At 37.2% G+C, this 24,400-nt stretch overlaps 1 protein-coding gene across 1 annotated transcript in view; it reads right to left on the bottom strand.

Moving 5' to 3' along the window:
- The window catches only part of TTN (titin), a 271,518-nt gene that overhangs the window by 155,170 nt on the left and 91,948 nt on the right, over positions 1-24,400 (bottom strand). The window contains 35 exon segments of the mRNA XM_027590660.2: positions 78-155; positions 330-410; positions 555-635; positions 866-949; positions 3,163-3,246; positions 3,623-3,706; positions 4,730-4,810; positions 5,046-5,132; positions 5,727-5,804; positions 5,971-6,048; positions 6,464-6,523; positions 6,962-7,363; positions 8,178-8,225; positions 9,222-9,287; positions 10,857-10,940; positions 11,236-11,295; positions 11,719-11,745; positions 11,847-11,924; positions 12,134-12,343; positions 13,975-14,235; positions 14,346-14,613; positions 14,710-14,799; positions 15,001-15,184; positions 15,993-16,278; positions 16,404-16,496; positions 17,078-17,365; positions 19,330-19,620; positions 20,085-20,372; positions 20,488-20,775; positions 21,585-21,863; positions 21,952-22,230; positions 22,345-22,623; positions 22,733-23,020; positions 23,541-23,819; positions 23,941-24,222. Of these exon segments, the coding sequence (XP_027446461.2) occupies positions 78-155; positions 330-410; positions 555-635; positions 866-949; positions 3,163-3,246; positions 3,623-3,706; positions 4,730-4,810; positions 5,046-5,132; positions 5,727-5,804; positions 5,971-6,048; positions 6,464-6,523; positions 6,962-7,363; positions 8,178-8,225; positions 9,222-9,287; positions 10,857-10,940; positions 11,236-11,295; positions 11,719-11,745; positions 11,847-11,924; positions 12,134-12,343; positions 13,975-14,235; positions 14,346-14,613; positions 14,710-14,799; positions 15,001-15,184; positions 15,993-16,278; positions 16,404-16,496; positions 17,078-17,365; positions 19,330-19,620; positions 20,085-20,372; positions 20,488-20,775; positions 21,585-21,863; positions 21,952-22,230; positions 22,345-22,623; positions 22,733-23,020; positions 23,541-23,819; positions 23,941-24,222 (5,874 nt within the window).

Consider the following 24,400-nt stretch of genomic DNA (forward strand, 5'->3'; position numbering starts at 1 on the left):
CAAGAAGACACCGGATAGAACGAAGCAAGAATTCACAGGCAACAACATTTTCGTCAGAGGTCTGAGACAAATCCTACCTCGGGGCGGAGGAGCTTTCTTAGCGACAGGAACTGGTACAGGAACTTTCTCTTCAGGGACTGGTTTCTTACGTAGAACTGGCATTTAGAAACACGCATTTTTAGAACTTCAGAGTTATCTCACTGAAGCCCAACCCCAAACACAGATATACACCCACAATGTATTCATATCACAAAACCAACAAAACCACCATTTGCCTTCTTACATGATGTTATATAAAGATGGTTCTTGGAAAGACAGAGAGACAATACCTTTTGGTGGTAGAGCTTCTTCCTCTTTTTGAGGAACAGGTCTTTTTTCTTCAGGAACTTTCTTCTTCGGTATTTCTGGCACTTAAAGGATAGAATTTGATTTTAAGATTCTCAGAAAGGCAAAATAAAAGAGCAACACAAAATTGGCATGCCCATTAAAGAAGGCATGCAATTAAAGAAGCTTGAACGAAAGACAAGATTATTTATGAAGATGGAATTAAGTACCTGCTGGTGGTGGAGATTCCTCTCTTTGAGTAACAATGGTGATTTTTTCTTCTGTGACAACCCTCTTCTGTACTTCAGGAACTTGAAAAGACATTAATTTTTAGAAATGACTTTGTATTTTCCAAAGCAGCTAATTTAATTAATCTATTTTGTAAGAAAGTAGGCAGGTGGACAGACACTTCTGTTGAATTATTACTCACACCATAAAACACTCGTTTTGAATTAAACTAATTCAACAGATAATTAAACACAAAAGTGTTTTGTACTCAAGATATAAAAATAGGGCTTCTTTACCAAGCAAGGCACTATACCTTTAGGTGGTGGAGCTTCCTTTTTCTTTGCAACAGGAACCGGTATCTTTTCTTCAGGAACAGGTTTCTTTGGCACCTCTGGGACTTAAAAAGTTTTTAAAACAGAACATTAGTTCAACCTATGCCACTTTTATGAATGGACGTAGGCACACAAACCAATCTTTAGTAGTTCATTAATGTCAGAGTTTCTATGCATTGACAAAATAATGCAGAAAATTAAACTATAATGTTAAAAAGGTCACAATGTAATAAATGTCACAAGTAATGTTATAGAGGCATTCAGGCAATTAAAAATGAGTCATATACACAAAAAGATATGTACAAAATTCATTCTTTATATATTGGTATGCTTTTGATAAAAACAAATTAGTGACTACACAAACAATAAAGAGTGTAGATATAGAATATAGCAAAGTCTTGTTAGGCTTTGTGTCAAGAAATGGAATCCATAATAACAATGGACTTAATTTAAGACTATCTTAGACTAAGACATATTTAGAATAATTGTATCTATATGATACCATTTTTCCCATTTCTCTTCTGATTTTGTTTGTTTTTGGTGTAACTGTAGTGTGTTTAAAACTCAGGAAACACTCATTCTAGAGTAGGCTTCTCAATCTGATATCCATGTGTCAATGACTTTGGGGAGCTCTGTGTATGAAATTTTGTGCGTATACGCATACATGCTTTTCTCTAAGAGGCTCCATAGTTTTCAACAGGATCTCTGACCCAGAAAGGTTTACAATGGCTTGGTTTATCTATTCTAATGTTGATTATATGGAATTTTTAACTGGCAGATGTATTTTAACAGCATGCATTGCTGGCAATACTTGTTTCCATTTTAAATAAAACAGCACCTTTTGTGAACTCTTGAACCTCTATGCTTTCATTTGTAATATCCTGATGTAATTATACAGATATATATACTTATGTCTGTATATATTATCTATACATGGTTATTTATGCATATATATACATTACTATGTATATTTGTTTTTAATGGTAGGTGAGACATGCCTCTGTGTCTCCCTCAGCATAAGTGGGTTTGGTATTAGTACTGGTTTTAGTAATATGACTTTTTTAATGTATCTTTTTTTCACATAACCATATTTTAATGATTAGATAATCAGAAATCGTATTTTAATGATTAGTCAGGAATCATTTTTTTATAAGACTCAGAATTCTGAAAGAGTCAAGAATTTGAGAAAGAGAGAAACAGATTTGGTTTAGGAAAAAAATGGAAAATGGGAAGTCTGGCAAAATGGGAACACTATTTAAAATGTATGATTTCAGTAAGCCTGGTTTTCCTAAACTGGATGATACCAAATTCATACTGAATCTCTCTGTAATAGACCAGAGGTATGCAGTTTGTAGCTTCATTGCATCCAAAAGTAGTGTCTTTTTTTTTTTTAAGATTTTATTTATTTGATAGAGAGAGAGAAAGTACAAGTAGGCAGAGCGGCAGGCAGAGGGAGAGGGAGAAGCAGGCTCTCCACTGAGTAGGGAGCCAGACGTGGGGCTCGATCCCAGGAGCCAGGGATCATGACCTAAGTCGAAGGCAGCCACTTAACTGACTGAGCCACCCAGGTGCCCCCAAATTAGTGTCTTTTACATCACCAACCCTCTCCCCCAAAAAGGAACAAACCAAATTCAAAAACCAAAATAAAGGATTAGCACGATGAATCCGAACATACGTATATGAAAGGTCCCCTGACTAGCTAATTAGATAACTGCAACACTTATGGCAAATATTGACATTCAGTTTAATGTCAGGAAACATGGTCAAAGTAAATGTCAAAAATCAATGTTTCCAACTATTCTAGACTTGCCGCTATTGACTTTTTGGAAGAATGGCAGTTACCAGAAGCAATGTATACATCTTTATCTCGTTAAGTTGCACTTTCCAGTTGTGACTCTTTCTAACTCATGGAAGTGTTTTTTATTAAGAAAAATCGCATAAATGAGGGGTAAAAGAGTCTTCCTAGAAACGTGCCTGTAGAAAATGAGTTTCGCAAAGATTTCTTTCTCTAACACAGGATAGATAGTAAAAGTTTAAGATAGCAGTTTGACATAGTTACTTATTTTAAGAACACTTTTGGTGTCGTCTTTGGACTGTTCAGTGTCGTAAATAATGTATGTCAAGAGTACAGGCTTGGAAGGTGACCAACAAATGAAAACCACGAGGGGCACCTAAAAGACGCAAAATTGTAAGACAGCATAGGACACGTATGAAGACCATATAAAGCAAAAGGCTGGCATTTGGGGCAAAGGGTTGCCCCCGATCAGTCCTGGTGTACCTTTTGGGGGAGCGGCAGGTTCCTTTTTGGGTACAGGAACAGGCTTTTTCTCCTCTGGCACAGGTTTCTTGGGAACTTCAGGAACTTTAAAGATAACATTGTTGAAACAAGGTTGAGAATTCTAGTTTCCTTCTGAGACATTTAAGATGACACGAAAGCATAAACCCTCAGTAAGTGTAAGAATTTAGGAAGTCACTAAACATGCTCTACTTGTGGTAGAAATGTATGCAAAATAAATCAATACCATAGAGACGTTACATACATTCCATGAAACAAACACCCAGTTTGTATGGTCTAAAGTTACTGATACTTGTATAACACATTGCCACAGCTAATGAGATCACATACACAGGAAACATTACAAATCCTTTACAGATGCTACTCCATTAATGCACAGATCCCATAGAAAAAGATACAAAAAGACAGACACTAAGAAATTTTTTTCAAAATGTTATTCTACCTTTGGCTGGTGGGGGCTCCACCTTTTTAGGAGCGGGAACAGCAACCACTTCTTCCGCGACTGGTTTCTTAGGTGGCTCAGGGACTTTATAAAAAAAAGAAAAGTGCCATTTTTGAGAAATCATGTGTTTTTACAACAAGGCATATGCTGTTGCAGGACAGAATTAAAATAAAGAGTAGACATGTCTCTTTTATGCCAAATGAATGCAAGAAAACTCCATGTTAGAAGCAAGAGGCGAGGGAACCGGAGGAAAGGCAAATTAGAAAAAGTTGTGGTTGTTATTGACCTTCAACAGCTGGAGCCTGCACTTAATTAGGAACAGGCAGGAACCGCCCTTCCTTAGAGGTGCCAGTGCCTCAGACACCAGTTTTAGAAACTCTACATTTACAAGGCAACTGCATTATAGCAATTGCATTAGATTATCTTAAATATTTTTTGTATCCTAAAAGTTTAACAATTTGGGCTGGGTGTGTGGGGGAGGGGGAGCCCTAATTTGTAGCAGCTGCCGACTTCCAATTTCTATGGTGGTGTAAATACTCCCACCCTGGCTAACAAGCGAGACATCATGGTCGTGGAGTGGGGAATGATGCGCAGTAGCCCACCGCAATCTAGGACTTCCACCGCTTAGGCACAATCGATGTAAACAACCTCAGAAACAGAGAATAATAACATGCAGTGAAAGTGGAAGTTAGGAGTTTTGATTATTATCATAGATTTTAATATAATTTGTGTAATTGTGAGTTTATGTAGTTCAACTTTTAATCACGGAGGTGTTGAACACTGGGTAGCAAAATTCCTGCAAACTTAACCATCAGCTCTGGTGAGTGGGCACAAGCTGGCTCCAGGACATCAAATTTCTATTTCCAAGTAGCTGGTCACCAGATTATAAGGTCCCTGAAGCTGGGGCCAGAGCCTCCATCCATTTCCATTCCCCTCTCCTGCGGGCTCCTCATGGTCTTTCCACCCCCCACCCTGGAAGGTCCATTGTACCTAGTGGCTGTAGGCCTGCTGACTGTGTGACCAAATCCATTCTTCAATATTAACATATCCAGAGGCTTATGATGGAAATTTTAAAAAGATTTTAAACTTAGAAGGAATGACTAATACCTTTAGGTGGAGGCTCAATCTTTTTGGAAACAGCAACATGAATTTTCTCTTCAGTAACAGTTTTCTGCTGTACCTCGGGGACTTTAAAAAATGTACATTTTAATTACTGGTATGCCATATTATGGGTGGTAATTATAATTCACAAAGAATATTGAAATACAAATTAAAACAGAGACAAGTGTGCAATGAAAAGGCGACAGAGAGCTACAAGGAGACAGAGATGCCTTCATAATCACAAATTAGGTATGAAGAAGAGAGATAAAAATTCACCTAAAGCCCTTCCATCTGAGCCCCCAAATTCAAATGTGCCTTATACCTGTGACTGACACGTCCTCCTCTGTGTGAGAAGCAAAGAACATCTTTTCTTCTGAAATAACCATCTTCTTTGTATGCACAGCTGGTACTTTAAAGAGAATATTTCACATTTAGTATTTCTTTTTCTAGGACAAGATACCCGATCAAATACATAGATTGCACACTACATGTAAGTCTTTAGACACAGAATGAGTGAGTTAGTATGAGTAGCTTGAGATAAATTCAGTATTGACAAGAATACAAACCATGTTCTGATATATAGGGACAAATGACCCATGCAGCCTTTATCAAACATTGTTAAATGGGAATCAAATAGACACAACTTCTTCACACGTAATGTGGTGCTTTTCCAAATCCATTAGGGTTTATGCATATAAACGAGAGGATAGGGAATATTATATGCAATGGAATGCCTTGCATAGTAAAGTTAGAAGACTATTTATTAAACAAAACCTTCCTTAAATTAAAAAAATATGTAATTTTAAAGCAGAACTAGAAACAAAGGGAATGTTATTATTTCCTTAAATTATACACATGTGCAACTCAACATAAGATATATACTGTAGAAGAATGTATTTTGGTAGTTTCAGATTTGTGAATTGTTTAGTAATATATGTACACATATACATAGACATAAATAAAAATGTTTAAAACTTGTAACTGGAAAGACAAAGATGTATACCTTTCACTTCAATAACTTCTTCCTGCACTGGAGTCCGAGAAGGTTTTTGTGGAACAATCTTCTTTGAGACTTCAGGTACTTAAAAAATATGTACAAATATATTTCTATTGTGAAGAATATTACTTTGCACAAAATTTAAAAATACCTTAGTTTAGATAATTATATAAATAACTAACATGGAAATATATATCAGTAAACAGGTGACGTGTGTACATGGTATTAGAAATGTTTTAAATCATAATACCTTTGGTGACTTGAACTTTCTGTTCCTCCATTCTTCGAGAAGTCTTTTCAATTTTTTCAACTACTGGCTTCTTTATAACTGCAAGCATTTTAAAGAAATTGCAGTACTTTTAGAATTTCTATTCAAATTCTGTTTCTACTATGCATCTACGTATGTTTATATATAAATATATATGTATACATGCATATATACATATATATATAATTTTTAAGAAAGAAGCAAGTTTGGTACTCTGAACTTTAAGTACAAATTTCTGTACTTCAAATATTTTGGTTGTTTTAAAAAATATTTATCACAACATCTTTTTATCATCTTTTTAATTTTTGCATTAAGTAAATCAGATATTCTCAGGAAAAAAAATTCACTGATACAATAAAGCTTAGAGAAGAAGTTGTGCCTATTGGATTGGACTGGTGACTTATACATCTTTGCCAAACAAGCCATGATAATGATATGGATGTTCTGATCTAGTTCAATAATTCCAAATTCATACCTTTTGGAGGTGGTGCTTTCTTTTCGGGCACTTTTGCTGGAATTTTTCTCTCGTGCGATTCTTTAACAAAAACAGAGGAATAAGAAGGGATGCTTAAATAAGTAAGTCCTAGTAGATTATATTTGACTACAAAGGAAGTAAGAATATATATTTGTGGAAAGTATTGTGTTTGGGATCTTTATGGCTAACATGATCCCTGGCGCTGGATTTTGAAGCAGGATCCAGCAGAGGTGCAGAAGGCAATGGAAGTAAACCCCGGATTTCTGCATTAGAAGACAGCATTTGGAATCTCGTGATGGGACTACATGATTCAACTTAAAATTGTCGAACCTGAAAGTGACTGAAGAAACGTCAAGAGTAAGTTTCTAAAAAGGTCTAACCTTAAAAGATCGAAATGGTCATTTCACTCCTTTCCTATCTATTGCAGCTCAGGTTAATAGCCCCGAAAACATCATGCACTGAGGAAAAGAGAAAAGAAGTTGCCCGGTCAATACACACCTTTGTAAACCTCCTTCTGCACTTGGATCACTTCGCTCTCTTGGTAAGTTTCCTCCCAGTCATCCTCCCCTTCGTCATAACCTTCTTCCCTTTCATAGTATTCCTGGCCTTCCTCGAAGTCTTCTTCCCATTCCTCGTGAACTTCCCTCTTCGCTTCTACCTTGGTCTCCTCATAGTCTTCATCTGGTTCTTCATAGTAAGGTTCTTCAAATGGCTCCGTGTAGGGTTCTACTTCTAGTTCATCGTAAGGTTCCTCCAGAGATTCGATGAAAAGTTTCTTCTCAGAAACAGTGCGCTTCTTCTCATACACAGCTTCTTGTTCTTTGTGAACCTCTTTCTTTCTGGTTATGGTTGTTATTTTTACTTCTTCAGCCTTGGAGGATACATCAATAATTTCAGGAGCTGAAACAAACCAACCAACCAACAAGCAATATTAGCATATTAATTATATTCGCACCGTTACTTCATAAACCAAAAGTCTATGTTGTCACACAATATCAGTATCTCAGATCTCAGTATGATGTCGTTAATTTCATTTTCTGGGTATTGGTTCTGTTTACATTTTTGTTGGCTATGGAACACAGTAAAGAGTATGGAGACGCACTTGCTCTTCATCTGAGGATTTTTCCAGTGTGAACAGAATGGAGTTCAGTAAACACCCAATGGACACATCTTCCACTGTTCTATGAGAACTCCCACGGGATATTTTACCATTTGATCATTTAATGGAATTTACATCTAATGTTAACCTCTATTTAAGTTTCCAATTTATTCTTTCAGAAACATTTCTAATTTTAAAGCGACACTTTTGATAGTTGAATGTGACTCTATAATCAGTTTAATAAAGATAATACTTAAAATTATGTTACCAAATCAATTAGTTGCTTTCATAATAAAATTAAAAAAAATAAGGCTAACATCGTTTACGTGATCCTTAGCACCTGTGTTAGCTACAGCTGAAACGGTAAGGAGGGTGCCTCCCTTTCCACTACTTTCTCTGTGTCTACAGCCCTGAGGCTGCATAAACACCTGTCTGCTTCCCTTCCGGGGCCAGGAGCAATAGGACGTAGTCCTTTCTAGTGCTAATTGTAACATGGCAGAGGAGATGCCATAACTTTACAATCAGCTAGAAGGCTTCTATGTAAAAAATAAGAAGACAAAGCAGAGATGCAAATCTCAGAGATACAAAAAATATTTAACAATATCTTTCACTTACCTTTTGCTGGAATCAAGACAGTAGGAGGCTGGGGCTTCTTGTCAACCTCTGGGATTTTAAAAAATAGAAAACATGTTTATTTTTAGAGTATGCGTTATTTAATGTTTACTAATCTTGTGCATCTTTGTCAGTTATTTGTACCGTCTGTGACTACTGCTAGTATACCAAACCCCTTTATAATTTCCATATTTAGCTCACCAGCATTGCTATGCAATGCCGTATTAACAAAAATAGGGAAAGGCTGAACTTGATTCTAGTTTAGGTTGATTTAAAACAATTTCAATTAACATGAGACATGAAGAGACTATTCAGTAAGCCTAATGCTAACAAAATAATGCATGTTTAATTTTTTCAATGGTTAACTGTAAAGTGGAGGAAATACCCATGCTTTATGAGCGCCCTCTTCTGCCATAATGTTTGGACTCAGAAAAACATCTTGGGGTGGTGCTTGGTGCTCCCGGATGCTCCTCCTTGCAGGAGGGCTTCCTTACTCTGATCTTAGTTAAACAGGTAAAACAATTTGCTTAAATTTAGTGATCTAGTCTTCCTCTTAAAACTCTTCCAGGATATAGTAAAGAAAAAAAAAAGGAAGTAATTGAACTGATCCTCCTTCAAAAAGTGTTTTGTTTTTCTGCAGGGACTGACAGCTCAGGTGAGCCAGGAAGGCTTCTGAGTTGGGCTGGAGCAGCCACTGGATATTAGCATCAGTCCCTGGCCATCAATCGGTAGGACTGGATCAAAAGCAGCTGTGGGGTGGGTAGGCAGCGCCCTCCAGAAATAACAAGAACTCTCTGGTGTTACCACTGTGTGCCATGGGCAGACACAGGCACAGGAGGACGGGGAGAAAAAAAAGGAAAGCGTGGAAGGTTGACAAAGAGAAAGCGCGGGCTGAGTTCTAGAAGAGGGTGAGAGTGAGTGAAGGGAGAGGCTCCACTTTGGGAATTCAAACTCTTACCTTCCTCCTCCTTCCACTATTTGGGGTTTAAAATTGTTAACCAGGAGAAAAACAGTAAGACTCAATTTTTCATTAATTAATGATAATACCTTTAGGTTCTTCTTTGGGCTTTGCAACAACTTTTTTGGTATCTTTCTTCACAGCTTTTTTGGTCACTAAAAAACAAGATGTCAGAAGTAAACAAGTAAAATGTTTTCAGGAAACGAAGAGGTTTCTTGAAATACTTTATTTTTTCATATGTTTTGATGGTAATGAGACTCTTGCAACATTATTGCAAGATACGGGTTTGAGAAAGGTCTTGTGCTAGCATGTGGAACATGTTTTTTGGATGGAGATAGAGTATGTAGGGTGATAGGGTGATTCTACATCTTCACTGATTTTATGCCTGCTTACAGTTTTCAAAACATGCAGAACATGAACCTAAATGATACCACAAATAGAAAAGGTACACATTTTCACTTAGTTTCACTTAGATAAGAACACTTTAAATTTGTCAGGATGAAGAATAACAAGTGAATTAGTAAAATTAAAAGTCCTATCTATGATATTGTGGAAATTTTCTTTGTTGCTGCTGATGTTATACCTTGATCATGGCCCCTACTTACACCTTGAATTATGGTTCCTAATATCCATGAATAATTTAATTTTTTAAATTTAATTTTTTTAAATAAGATTTAATTTCCCAAGTTTCCCAGTGGGTAGTTAAGCTTAGCCATATTGACAGTAGTGCTCAAAGACTAAATCATTCATTAAGGTAATTATTATTTCTGACAACAAATATGATTTTTGATTCTCGTTCTTCTCTGCTATCAAAAGTGGATGAAATATATTTAACTATTCATATGAATTATAAAAATGCTTTTATGATTCAGATGTATTAGTCACAAAACTGGAAGGCTTTTTGTTTTGTTTTTTGTTTTTTCACTGAATTTTCCCTGAGTCTGGCTGAAAAGTAGCTCAAGCTCTTGACACCAATGCCAGCAGATACTGGGATACTAGCACCACCAAACCCTGGAAACTGCAATGGAAAAATCTGACGTTGACATGCAGAATTTTTTCCTGAAGCAAGGAGAATTCTGACAGCAATTCTCAACTACCCAGAACTCTAGAAAGTCCCAGGTTGTCTGTTGACTGATTTAGTCGAGCAGCTTGGGGACAAATAGTATAATTCATCTACTGAAATATTTGAAAAGGGAAATTCCTTGACACACTCAAGAGCTCCTTATTGGTGAACTCCTTCCTTAGATAAGAAAAAAAAATCAAATATATCAAAGATATTCTAAATCACATTTTTGTAACAAAATAGCAATTTTAAAAAAAGGTGTTAACATTGTAATTGAGAAGAAACCACTGTAACTTGCAACATGACTATAAACCAGTATGGTTTATTTCCAGAAGCTTCACTAGAAGTTAATTATTTTATTGTTATATAGTTACATATAGTTAAAATATATAAAATATGAAATGTGAAATAGATTTGCCATTAATGTTTCAGTGGTTACATTAAGATAAAATATTTTAACATTAAGCATTGCATTTGGTTTGTCTGATTTTCAGAGTTTAATCACATGTCTTGCACGTTTAGAGCAAGTAATTTACATTTTGAAAGGCAATTCAACCTATTGGCAACTAGAGGGCCAACATGTGGCATTAGACAACATTTTCCAGGTCTGCGATAGTTGATTGTATATTTTGACTTTAGGTAGATAACATAAAATAAATACCTTCAATGCGTTTTGCTGGTGGTTTCTTTTCTTCAGGTGATGGTAGCAACAGAGGAATAGGAGGAACAACCATAGGAGGGATTTCTGGAGAAAAGAAATGCCATCATCATGGTTTGGTTTTTTTGTGTGAAGTATAATGAAAAGTCTTACACATTCCTTTCAGTAATCAAAGGTGTTATAGTACCAATTCATCAATCAGAGCAAATAAATAGCACATATAATTGTTACTACTCTCTTGCTTTGATTTTTAATTACACAGTGAAGAATATGACATGCAAGGCTGTGCTCTGGCTCTCTACTGTGGTTGGGCATCGCTAATTTCCTAGAGGTATATATAGAATATTGTTGCTGCAAGCGCAGGTGTTGTGCTGGGTCTTACCTTCTGGAGGTACTGCTCTGATAGGCATGGTTGGGATTGGAACTCTGGAGTCAGGAATATCTGGAAAGGAACAATTAAGGGTAAGCATAGAGGGACTGAAACCACAGATATTTATTAGACAATTAAGATGTGTTTGTCAGGTGTGTCCAACAGCAGAATCTAATACATAGATACGGAGATAATTAGGGTTCTTTTGTATGCCCCCACATAGGCATGTTTATTCCCTGTGAAAATTGGTTCTGTTCTATGGCCACACAATTTTGGCAATATCCTAGATATCAGCTGAATGAGACCTTATTATCTCTAATTTCCCAAGCTCCCAAAGCCTAACATTTATATTATTTCCTGAAAATTATTTTGCCAAATAATATCTTACTGAAAAACCCAAATCATATTTTTAGACATTTCAGTTTGGCTTCTATCATTTACAAAATTCTACTGAATATATTTGAGCAAGGTTTTGTTTTGTTTTTTTAAACTTACCAGGAGGCTTCATCTCAAGCTTGATTTCTGCAAAAGAAAAAAAAATGACATTTTTGTATTTAGAGTTGTCTGGGCAGGATTGTTTGTTTCAGGGATTTCAATGTGGCTTAAATGGGGAATTTTCTGACCTTTGGTTGTTAAGTACAGTTCTGCTGTGCTTCTTGCTTCACCTCTCGGTTCCAGTCGAGCAATTACTGAATAGACACCTAAGAAGAATCATCAAACTTTTGTTTTCTGATACATTTATAAATAACACTTTTTTATTTAAATACAGTATGGATTTATTTATCCTTCTCTTTCCTAAAAAAATATATTCTATATAGAATTACAGAGTGTAAGTGTAAGCTAGGGTAGAATATATAAAACAGACAAGATTTAAATTATATATTCACGGAGATGCCATCAACTAAATTACCTTCATCATCTGGGGTCACATTGTGAATGGTCATATAATGGCAGCGACCATCATTCCTAAAGTTGTACTTCTGGCTCTCGGTCAGTTCTGTTGGTCCTTTGTACCATGTTACAATAGCATCATCAAAGGACACTTCGCATTCAAAGGTGGCAGACTGATGCTCGCTCACCACAATGTTCTGTATGCGTTTCGTAAACTGAATTGGTTCAGCTGTTTAAGTACAAAGAAGATTCCAAGTTAGATTGTATAGGGGGGAAGGCTTTTCACCGTGCTTTCCCCTCAGGTATTTAAAGCCTCCACCTATGTATCCAACTAGAAAAATAACAAAGGCTGAAAATATAAAACAAAAAGAAAGTGCTCTTTTATGCATCAGTAGCAAGAAATTATCCCAATACTTAAGTGTATTTCTTCAGAACCAATGTAGGAAAGTGTAAAGAAATCCCTGGGAGCCCTTAAAATATTTGCACAGAGGCAATAGTCAAAGGGGCTTATGACCCTAAAGTCAAATTAAACTTTAAAAATGTTAGTGAAATTGGGGGTTCAAAATAAAGGGAACATAAACTTAATTTTACTCTGTAACTTATTCCACTTTGAAATTCTTTTTTCTGTAAAAGAATTTTGCTATTCAGGACCTAGAATTGTTTATTACCTACTATGTTATAACTTTCCTTGTGAAATAATTTTAAACTCAAGAGGAAGTCTGAACTTCTAAATTTCAGATGGTTCATTTTTAAGAGTTCTGAAACCTGCTCTGTAAACACCTGTGGCCATGCACAAAGGGGCCATGCCCCCGTGCCCCTGGGAATGAATGGCAGGGGTAGTTAGTAGGAGAATGGGCTGCAGAAGGTCCTTTGCAGAATTTTATCTAGAAGTCTGGAATTCAATGTATAACAATATCAAGAACATCTGAGACATCATAAGTACTCTGGTGAGCCTTTTATTTTTTGAAGGATCATATAAGAATGCAATTATTTAAAAAATGAGAAGTGGTTTCAACTGGATCCTTTATATGGAAACCTACTAAAAATTTTTGAACCTTAAAATACAACCAGGCATTGATATCCACTTAAAGCAAGTCAGAGAAGTTGAAATGTTCGTGTAACTAAGTCTTATAAAGTTTTATTTCAACAACTATAAATGGGCACCCACTGGAAGTAGATGTTATCATTACAGTCCAAGGGTGTCTTCAGACAGTGCATATGATCAAAAGATTAGGAGATAAATATTGCTCCTAAATCCTGAGATTTCCCTTTATTTCAAAGATTTAGAAGGTTGGAATACAATCCTCACATAAAATAGTTATTTTCGAAAAATAGCTGCTAATCACGCATGACATCTGTTGTTAATTTTATCTAGTAAGTTTCAGACAAGTAGATTCAAATTAATTTCTATAAACAAAATAGATTTTTTTTTAGATCTATTACAGTTAGCCAAGATCTTTTAGCTACAGCTATGAAATCTGGTCATTTCCAAGATCTCTGTCTTAGAATGAGAATCATAGATGTGAGAATTATGCAATTTAGTAAAATTATACAGAATGATTGAATTTAGCAGAATTACAGAATTTAAATAACTGTTAGACAGTCATGTCTTCATTTGGATTGAAATCTGCCCTTGGTCAAGAAAACTCACGCAAAAGATCCGGCACTTGGGTGAATATTTCCCTTTTGATTTCGTGTGCATCTTGAGATGTGAATGAATGCTGTGAGTGTGTGCTAGGAAAGGAGAACACACGACCACTTTGGAATATGTGTAATGGCAGGGCGGCCGCGGGAGGGGTCCTGCACCACGTTTGCCCCTGACCTGGGCACTAATAACCCCAGCCATGGCCATTCACCCACCTTCAATTCTGAGCTCTGCTGAAGTTTCAAGGTCTTCATATTTGCAGGTGTACTGCCCCTGGTCTTCTGCTCGAACATCTGCAATGGTCAGCTTATGGACTTTGTGTTCCACTTCTGTCTTATGTCTACCTTGGGGCTTAAGGATTCTGCCATTTCTGAACCATTCAGATTTTACGTTTGGCACGGAAAATTGGCATGTCATGGTGCAAGTCTGGCCTTCTTTCAAAGTAACATCCTGAAGATGCCGTTCCCAAGCAGGCTCTGCAGGTATGACACAGAAAACATTTTGTTTGATATCACATGCAGATGTGCTCAATAGTAAGTGAATCTCACAAGTTTATTTTTTTCTTAATAAAATGCTTTTTACTTACCAATTACAGTTAGTTTAGCACTAGCGATGTGTGGACCACACACCAATCTATAATTGCCCTGATCTTTAAGTTGACAGTTTTTGACTCTGAGTGTATGCCGATCACCATCGATATTTATTTCAAATTTATCACTGGGTTCCAGTTTTTCAGTCCCTTTGTACCATGAAAGCTTGATTTCTGGATAATTAATCTTAATGTCAATTTCAAACAAAGCATCATCATCTTTCAAAACTGTCTGATTCTCAATGTCCTTGATCAGAGTGACAGGCTAGGAGAATAAAGAATTAACACACATTAGTCACTCCTTCTCTCATAATTCCCAGTAACAATCTGTTCACTGTATTATCTTCATGATTCACTTTACCTCTGTCTGTGATAGCCTTTGCTGAATAAATGATACAAGTTCTTCAAATTCCTTTTCATCCTTCTCTGACTTCTCTATTTCCTCAATTTCCTGAGAAGGAAAAAGTAGAAGTATTACATATGGAAAAAATTGAATTAGAGGATGCAGGATTATATTCAGCTTCCATTACTGATGCTGCTTAGGTTACATTAAATGATCTCATATAGCTGTAGGGTTCTGGAATTCAATGGATATATATTAGATGTTTCAAATGTAAATTTTTAAGATGATGCTATACACAAAAGATCATACCAATCTATGTGTCTCTTCTTCTTGACTTTGCTTTAGCAGTTCAAATGCTTGAAGAAGACCTCGGAAGTCAGTGATTCCATACATGCGGGCATATTTTTCATATTCTTTAGGATCAACATTTTTGAGAAGTTCCAGGATATCGATTTCCTCTTCTTCTCCAGATCCTTTTTTTAAGACTGGAGTCCTAAATGAAATCAGAAATAAACATAAGTCACCTGTCTTCTACTTATTTTGAACTGCCTATCAACATTTAAAGATCATAAGTACCATTAAGCTTTTTGTTCCCCTCACGAAGGCATAGTGCTATGTCCTTTGTTCAAGAAATGAGTTTTACCGCGTTCACAATAAAAAATAAAAATGTGGGTTTGGTGATGAAGTAGATTAAGATTGGACCATTGTAACAAAGTACTGAAATTTAATCAATGAATTTAAGAAAGAATATATATTTGTAAATTTTACTACCAAAGAGTCTAATGAAATAATTAAAAGGAAAAGCAGTAACAGCAATGGAAAGCATTAATAAGGGATACATATCATATGTCATGGGAAAGATGTGTGGAAAGCAAATGTTGATTAATTTAATAATCGCCTATGATGAAACATAATTTGTGTTGAAAGTATTGGTAATTATGGAAATGTTTCAAGTTTTGATCTAGAAGAGAATTCAGAATACGAGAAATACTACATAGAAACAAAAATTCCATATTGAGACACATACAAAGTTCTCCGTTAGCCATTTCCTTTGTCTAAAATTTTAATAAAAATTCACTTCCTTCTCAAAACTTTATGATCATTCAGAAACTGATCTTCATGAACTGCTAACCTATGCCCAAATATTGGGTGTTTGCTTATATGCTTTTGTGAGAATGTCTGTGTGCTTATGTTCATTTACCATCAGCATCTTGGAGGGGATGGCCCATGCCTCTTGAGAGATCTCTTTTGTGAATGGAAAAATGACCATGTGTGGTTTTTTTTTTTTTAATTGAACTTACTTTTTCAGCATTGCTCTCAGATCTCCTTCAATCTTCTCCTGTTTCTTCCTTTCATCCACCTGTAGGTTAACATTACTTTCAATTTCGCCATGTTTATTAAATGCGACACACCGATACAATCCAGAATCGGTTTTTGTGGTGTCCCTAATCTCCAGCTTTGCTTCATCGCCTTTCTGGTGGATAAGAATGCGACCGCCCTGGTTCAGTTGCCTCCATTTCCCTTTTGTCCATTTAACATTTGGGATTGGATCACCTCCAACTTTTGCAATGAATGTTGCGGTGGTTTCTAAGGAAGAATGAAAGCAAATGAATTTAAAAAACCTAATTTTCCCAAATCAGTTCTTCCAAAATTAAATCGACTGTAAAATTATACAAGGTAGATGAAGATGTACTGGTTCACAAAGTACTTACTTTCTACGACTCTGATACTCTGAGGTTCTGACACGAAGAAGAGTTTCCCATCTACTGCCCCTTTCTTAGCTGCTGGGACTGTGGCTGGTTTGTCTGAAAGACACATTTACATGTTTTGTTATTACAGTTACCTTAAAATCGGAATAATTCCTCCGTAAAATAAGCTTTAGGAATTTGGCATTGTCAAAGACATCATTCACTCTACAACTCGCTATGTACAAGAGTGGACTACGGAAGATAAAGCAGTTTCATAGGCATTTATAACTAGTGGCAGCTTTCACATGCAGGTTGAACTACAATCATAATAGCAGTGTCCAATTTTATATTTCTAGACTTGGCTTTATTCGACAGATTTCCTCCAGGACTATGACAGCAGATTTCCTCATGTCACATTATCAGAGCATCATTTTTGGAACTTAGTTACACCTTCTTGGATATGGTGGAAAGAGGTACAAGAAACAGGTTGATGAACTTGGGGTAATGTCAGATGATCTGTATCAAAATTACTTCCATTAAATTATCTAATACTTCAGTTATAACAAGGAGGCTATAAATTGCAAATGAGCAATAACTGATGTTTCTAAAAATTGAATTCCATTCTTATTGAAGTTGTAATAAGCAAATAAATGGGACCGGTCACTGGCTTAATTGGACTACTTCTGAGGTATCTGTACCTTTGATGGTCACTTTGGATTTTGAAGTGTCACTTCCAGCCACATTTGAAGCTTTGCACACATAATCTCCCGAATCTGCTTTAGCCACATCCTTCAGTTCCAGCACGGCGGTCCCGCCGGCAAAGCTGAAGCTGCACCTGTCTGAGGGCTTTACTTCCCTCCCAGCCTTCAACCACTGGATCCTGATCGGCTCTGATCCCTGCACGTGGCAGCTGAGCTGCACAAATTCTCCTTCACTTGCTGTTACTGGAGGAAGGTGCTGATCAAACACAGGTGGCTTCTTAGGTTCTGGAATTACAAAGATAGTTTTAAGCTTAAAAGGAACGCAAAGGCAAAAAAGTTTTAAATTCCAGAAAAGAAGCCAGTTTTGCCTCTAACGGGTAATACCAGTAGTACCGGTTGCTATAGAACGGAATCAGTAACTGAATCAAGGTTGATTCCTCTCTGAAGACAATAGTTACATTTGTTGGAGTTTTTAAAGATAAAGGTTGAAAAACAAGCAAAGAACGGATGCCATGTTGACCAAAAATCATGCAAGCCTCTGTGTCCTGATTAAGCATCGCAAACATGGCAGCTGGCAGTTCCTATAAACTTCTGTGCCATATAGCCCACTATTGATTCTCTCGCACCTGCATATAGCTGCATTTTTGCTGTGCCCTAAGAAAGAAGGGCCTCCTGGGGAATTCTGCTCATCTAGAGCAGCAGTTCTTGCCACCCTCTGGGAAAGAAAGCCAACATTTGAGTAATCTGTGAGCCCACATCATAATATGTGATTTTCATCTTTAGCTATGAAATGCAGCTATAGTAGCATTTAAAATCTAATCTTTGCCCAAAGGAAACAGCAGCTGAAGCTCAGTGTTCAACTGAAAACCAATGAGGAATATACAGGTAACATGGTAGGAAGGCCGTGTACAACTCAGTATTATGTAATGGTTTTATTCAATGATTCTGAGAATTAGATATAAACATAAGGCAATATTCATGATTGTAATGATCAAAACATGTGATTTTTTTTTATTCTACCAAGAAATAGCTTCAGAATGTGATACAAAGTACTTATCTACTCAATGGCAAAACCACCACGGATGTAAATAATAAATATAAGCCACCGCTAAGGATACATTTTTTGTTTTATTAAACATATTTTAAAACTAAATGCACTTAAATTCTATAAAATGAGTGTCTTTTAAGTTAAGACAACTCAATGACACCAGCCCATTCCTGGTATTAACCTATTATCTATGCATGCACCCTGAAATGGCCAACTATATCACATCAGAGTTGGTAATCAACTCCAAGCTGCTCCAAGAAAATTGTCTTGTAAGGTGATTTTGATGAATCTGCATCATAATCATCTGGATGAAGCCATTTTATGGTCAGAGGATCAGAAAAAAAGGATCTCCTTAAAAGATACAGTCTATTTCTTTCCCTCAAGTTAGGACTATATATGTAAATACATCTTCTATAATAATATGCAGCATATTTCCTCTCATCTTTTTTTTTTCCTTTTGAGCAAATTTTACTCTTTTGTCTGGGATCAATATTCATTTACAGGCTAAAAGCTTTGGGCAATGTATGTCAAACAATAATCCTTTAGAAATAGAAAAGAGAATGTTTCAGAATGTGATATAACTTCTAAGAAGCAAAGCTAATGCAGTTTTCCATGATGAAAACTTAAGAATTTTTCAAAAGAAACATGCTTCATAAAAATTTACATATTACTGAGGCATGAATTTCCAAGTAGACTTAGATTTCTAACTGCCTGAGAGAATTTTGGGATATGATTCACATGCTAAGATTTTAGTCCATTTATTATATAACACCTACTTTGCTGGCCATGTAAATAAATTACAAATAGTATGTATTTCAAGTAAATATATGTGGAATTATGGCAAGCCAATGACATCGTGTATATTTACTGTTAGCCCTTAAACAACATGGGTTTGAACAGCTCGGGTCCACCTATATACGGATGTGTTCTTTTCTCTAGCTCACTGTATTATAAGAATATATAATCAACTGTTTGCATTATTGGTAAGGCCTCCAGTCAACAGGATGCTATCAGTAAAGTTTTGGAAGAGTCAAAAGTTACACCGGGATTGGTCAGTGATCCTAGCCTCCCAGTTGTTCAAGAGTCAACTATGTATCTGCTAGAACTTACTTGGCCAACAGAGTTAAAGAAGAAATGCACAGGCCTAGCTAACAGGCAATAAGAACACTGGAGGAGGCTGGGGGCAGCAAAGTTGACTCACCTTTGATGACAATTGAAGATGTACATAGAGCAGAGCCTGCATCATTTGACACTTTGCATGTGTACAAACCAGCATCGCTCTTGCCTGCCTTCTTGATGTGCAGCAGGAGCGTGTTGTTCTTGAATATAATCTCACAGTTAGAAGTTGGATGTATCTCTATGTTATTCTTGTACCATGCAACCGTTATAGGCTGGGAACCGGCAACGCGACCCTCGAGTCTGAAAGAATTCCCTTCCGTTTCCTCAACGGTCTCTGAGAGCTTTTTAGTGAAACTTGGTGGGATGAGCCGTTCTGCAAGAAATTGCAAGGATATATGAAATGGAAGCCAGAAGCGGGTTACTGATAGGAGGCTTTTCAGGAAAAAGTCCTATTGTACATTAAAAGTTAAAAAAAAATTAATGCTAACTAAATACAGTGAATCAGTGTATGTTTCTAAACATTTCTGCCTCATTCCACAGGCTTATTCTAAACTGTTCTCTGATTTATGGGCTAAATGATAAAAATAACTTATGGCCATTTACAGAACCACATAGTTGTAAAAACTAAAAGAAGAAGAGGGTGGTCTTAGGGTTATGTAGGATATATAGAGTTTTAGAAAAATATGGATTTAAAAAGATCACTTGTTCTCTAGAGAAACTTATTTCTTCTTCAATATTTTTATGTCATTTGTTTAAAACTGTCCTAAATTTCACTGCCCTAATAGAAACTGCACCCTTGGGAAAGAATAGGAAGTGATTATGCAAAATAAACGATACCTTTTATATTAAGTCGAGCTGTGCATGAGTCCTTTCCCACTTCATTCACAGCATAGCAGGTATATTGCCCAGAGTCTCCCTTGTCTACTTTCAGAATTGTCAGGTGGGCAGTGTTTTCTAGGTAACTGATCTGGTAGTTTCCACCACTTCGTATCTCTCTGTTGTCTTTGGCCCAGGCGACCTTTATTGGTTGTGTCCCAGTAACGTGGCACTCAAAGTCAGCACTGTCCCCAACCACAGCATCCACAGGGGTGACGGTGATGTCAAAGAAGGGTGGATTCTTCCCCTCTAAAAACAGAGCAGAAGGACACAGTTTCAGGCTCCATAGCCACCCCACTTAATAGAAACAGTGGTGTTTTCTCCTTAATTTTGATGACAGAAAGAAGTTGAAGCAGCCACAAACCTGTGAGCATGAGCCTGGCACTGGAGGAAGCAGACCCTATGGGATTCGTAGCTATGCAAGAATACTGGCCCGCAAGGCTCCGGTCTGTTTTAAAGATGTTGAGAGTGGCCACGTTATCTAAAAATGATGTTTGTACATTTGGGCCATCTTTCAACGGCTTGCCATCTTTATACCAAGACACCGAGATAGGTTCTGATCCACGTATGGTACATTCAAACACAACTGGCAGTCCGACTGTTTCTTGAACATCTCGCAACTGCCGAGAAAATGACGGTGGCAGTTTTTGCTCTGTAGGAACAGAATTAAAATAATGAGTACTTCTGGATATATTTTTAATTTGCTGAATATCCTTCTCACAGTGACTGCTGTATAGATAATAGTATGTCTATAAAAATATTAGGAGAGAGGTACTAACAGCTCTTGAATTAACTTGGACACAAAGAAAAACTTACAAACTTTCGGGGCAAAATTTTTACTCTGTGGTCACCCTAATGCATACTAGGTACAAAAATACTCCTTGTAAGCCCACAGAGTAATTGATTGGTTTAAGGTACATCTCCAGGCACGCAGCAGATTCTCCCACTTCTTAAGACTGCCTTGTGGGACACTCATGAAATGAAATTTTAAAAATATGGTTACTCATTTTTCTGAAAGATTTAATGATAGACACAAGTGATTGTTATGTTCCATCCAAATGAAGATTTAGTTCTCTTATCTCTCCCAGCTACAGAAAAGGATGAGCCACTAACTGTAGACAGAATTTCTTAAGCAGAACATTTTTGCCTTGGGCAAGATTCTTTTCTTTTTTTTTTTTTTTAAAGATTTTTATTTATTGAGAGAGAGAGAGAATGGTAGAGAGAGAGCATGAGAGGGAGGAAGGTCAGAGGGAGAAGCAGACTCCCTGCTGAGCAGGGAGCCCGATGCGGGACTCGATCCCGGGACTCCAGGATCATGACCCGAGCCGAAGGCAGTCGCTTAACCAACTGAGCCACCCAGGCACCCCCGGGCAAGATTTTCTTAAAAAGACCTTCGCCAGATATTTTAAATCGTCTTCAAAAGAAACACAAATCCATTCACTTTTGAAACACTGCAATCACCTTGGACAGTAAGGAACGTTGATGAAGAAATTTCTCCCACGCTGTTTTCAGCTCTGCAGATATATTCTCCACTGTCATTACTATCAACCTGGTTGAAAACCAGTGTAGCAACATTGTTCCTAAAATGCATTTTGCAGGTGGCAGTAGGTCTTAATTTTGTATCTCCTTTGTACCAAGACACCCCAATTTCAGGCGTCCCAGCAATTTGACATTGTAAAGAGGCAGAATCTCCAACGGTCACCTTAACAGGCTCCAACTGCTTGACAAAATATGGTGGTTCTGCAGGCAAGAGAGATAATTAGTCACGAAGAGACACACCAGAATGATTATTCATATATGATGCTATGAAGGAGGGATCATAACAAACCTAATATCAGTATTTGTGCTGAACAGGAATCTTTTCCAGAAGCATTTTCAATGTAGCAGTTGTACTGTCCTGCATCCTCCACTGTGCTACTTGGAATTTCCAGGATTGCAGATTTTTTGGTTGTGGTTATATTACACCTCTGAGAAGGAGTTATACTTATACCATTTTTCTTCCATGTAACTGAAATGGGAGGAGTTCCAGTGTACGTGCCCTCTAGAATCAGGGGTTTTCCTTTCTCTATGCTGTAGTCATTGAGCCTTTTCACAAATTTGACTGGGGCTGTAGTAAGCAAATGGGAAAATACGAAATCAAACACACATACATTCAGATATAGACACAGCTGTTACTTCACATATGTCAGTTGTAAAAATGCGGACTAGCAGTCAAACAAACCTTTTACATAGAGATGTGTCGTACAAGAAACTCTGCCAGCTTCATTACTAACTATGCAGGTATATTCTCCACTCTGTGTTGTCTCTACATCAAACAACTCCAGCTCAGCGACGGAATCCTCCAGAGATACATTACACCTGTCCCCTGGTACTAGTTCACTGCTACCCTTGAACCAGCTGACGCTGAAAGGAGGTGTTCCTTTTACGATGCTTGTGAAAGTTACATTGGCTCCGGTTAACACGTCCATGGCCTCAGGTTTCTGAACAAAGGATGGTGGCTCTAAACAAAAATCACATACCAAGAGCAATTTAATATTTTTGAATTTTGATGATAAACATGCTTAATACATTATGAAATGCAGTTCTATTTTCCTGTCATTTTAACTGACCTCTCACGGTCAAAGGAGCACTGCATTCATCAGAACCGGCCACGTTAGTAGCTACACATGTGTAGTCACCGGCATCTGATTCTTCTAGTGTGTTCACAGTTAAAGCACAGGTGTTATCTGTCAGGGTGGTCTGGTATTTCCTTCCACTGCTGATCTCATTTCCTTCATGGAACCAGGAGACAGAGATTGGCGGTGACCCATAGACTTTGCACTCCATGACAACTGAGGAACCAGACAGACCATTCGTCTCTTTCAATTTTCTTGTGAATGAAGGAGGAACAATTCGGTCTGAATGTGATAAAAAAATGAAACAAACAAGGAACATCAGTTATAAAATGATTTGAAAAGAGAATTATTGTCTTTTTGATGGAATACCCCTAGATCCACTGGGCTTTCTTGCAAGGGTATCGAAGAATTCCCTCTGGGTTCACACGGTTGAAAGCCTTGAGAATCAATGGGCAAGATGTGCTAGCTGACGTGGGAGGGGTTTTGGTCTCTCATCACTGTGAACCATTATATGGTGGATTATTCCAGCATAAGTGATAGTTAAAGACAACTTTATCCTTCTCCAGGATAGGATAAAGTTTTACTCCTACCATTCTGAATTGTGGAAATTTCTCCATGAGAAAGGGATCTAACTTTGGAACTTGGTTTTCTTCTAACTCTACGCGGATGTAACCCCTGATTTTGCTGATGCAGAGGAGGTCAGACTCATGTCCCTCTGAAGACAATGGAGCTTCCCAAACACACATATGTAAATCAGGAACTACATTATGATACCACTGAAATAAAAGCCCCACCAACCAACCTGAAACTTGAACTGAGGCTGTACAGCTGTCTTTGCCCACAGGGTTTTGCACCTCGAAACTGTATATGCCACTGTCACTAGGTGCCACATTGATAATCTTAAGGCCAGATACTTTGTGGAAGAAGCTTATTTTGTATTTGCTGTCACTTGTCAGTTCTTTTCCATCCTTAAACCACTTGGTACTGAGTTCGGGTGTGCCTGTGACTGTGCACTCCAAGGTACAGGTATCTCCTGTTGTAACTCTTATGGATTCTGGCTTTTCCACGATCGCTGCAGGTTCTGGAACGAGATAGAAATTACATTCAAAATTTACATTCAAACTGAAAAGCTAAAGAAAACACAGATACTAGTAAGTCTGTACTTTGTATTCATGGTAATGTTCTATTCTACTCATACTAACCAAGAACAGATAGTGTGGCAAAGCACTCTTGCATTCCAGCATCATTTCTGATCTGACAGGTGTACTTCCCAGCATTGGCTATTTCTGCTCTTGCAAACTGTAGGGTTGCAATGTTTTCTGAATAAGAAACCCATATGTTGTCACTTTCTCTAACAATCTCCCCTTTATCTTTGAACCACACGACTGATATTGGCTCAGCGCCTTCAATAGTAGTCTGCAGCTGAACTTCTTCACCAACGATGGTAGAAACGTCACTGAGCTTCTTCACAAATCTTGGTGGTGCTGATGAAAAAGACACAAATCGTTTAAAACGTGTGGGGCTAGTAGTACACCTCCCTCAAGCCATGCAATGCTAGGACTTCCACTAGTGATAATATGCTGTTTCCATTTCTTAAGTAAAAGGTATTTTTGTTGAGTGGGAGCAGGGACATATTAGAGTTTATATTAAGCCAAAAGAATC

Source organism: Zalophus californianus, chromosome 3 (genome assembly GCF_009762305.2).
Source record: "Zalophus californianus isolate mZalCal1 chromosome 3, mZalCal1.pri.v2, whole genome shotgun sequence".
In the NCBI taxonomy this organism is placed as follows: Eukaryota; Metazoa; Chordata; class Mammalia; order Carnivora; family Otariidae; genus Zalophus; species Zalophus californianus.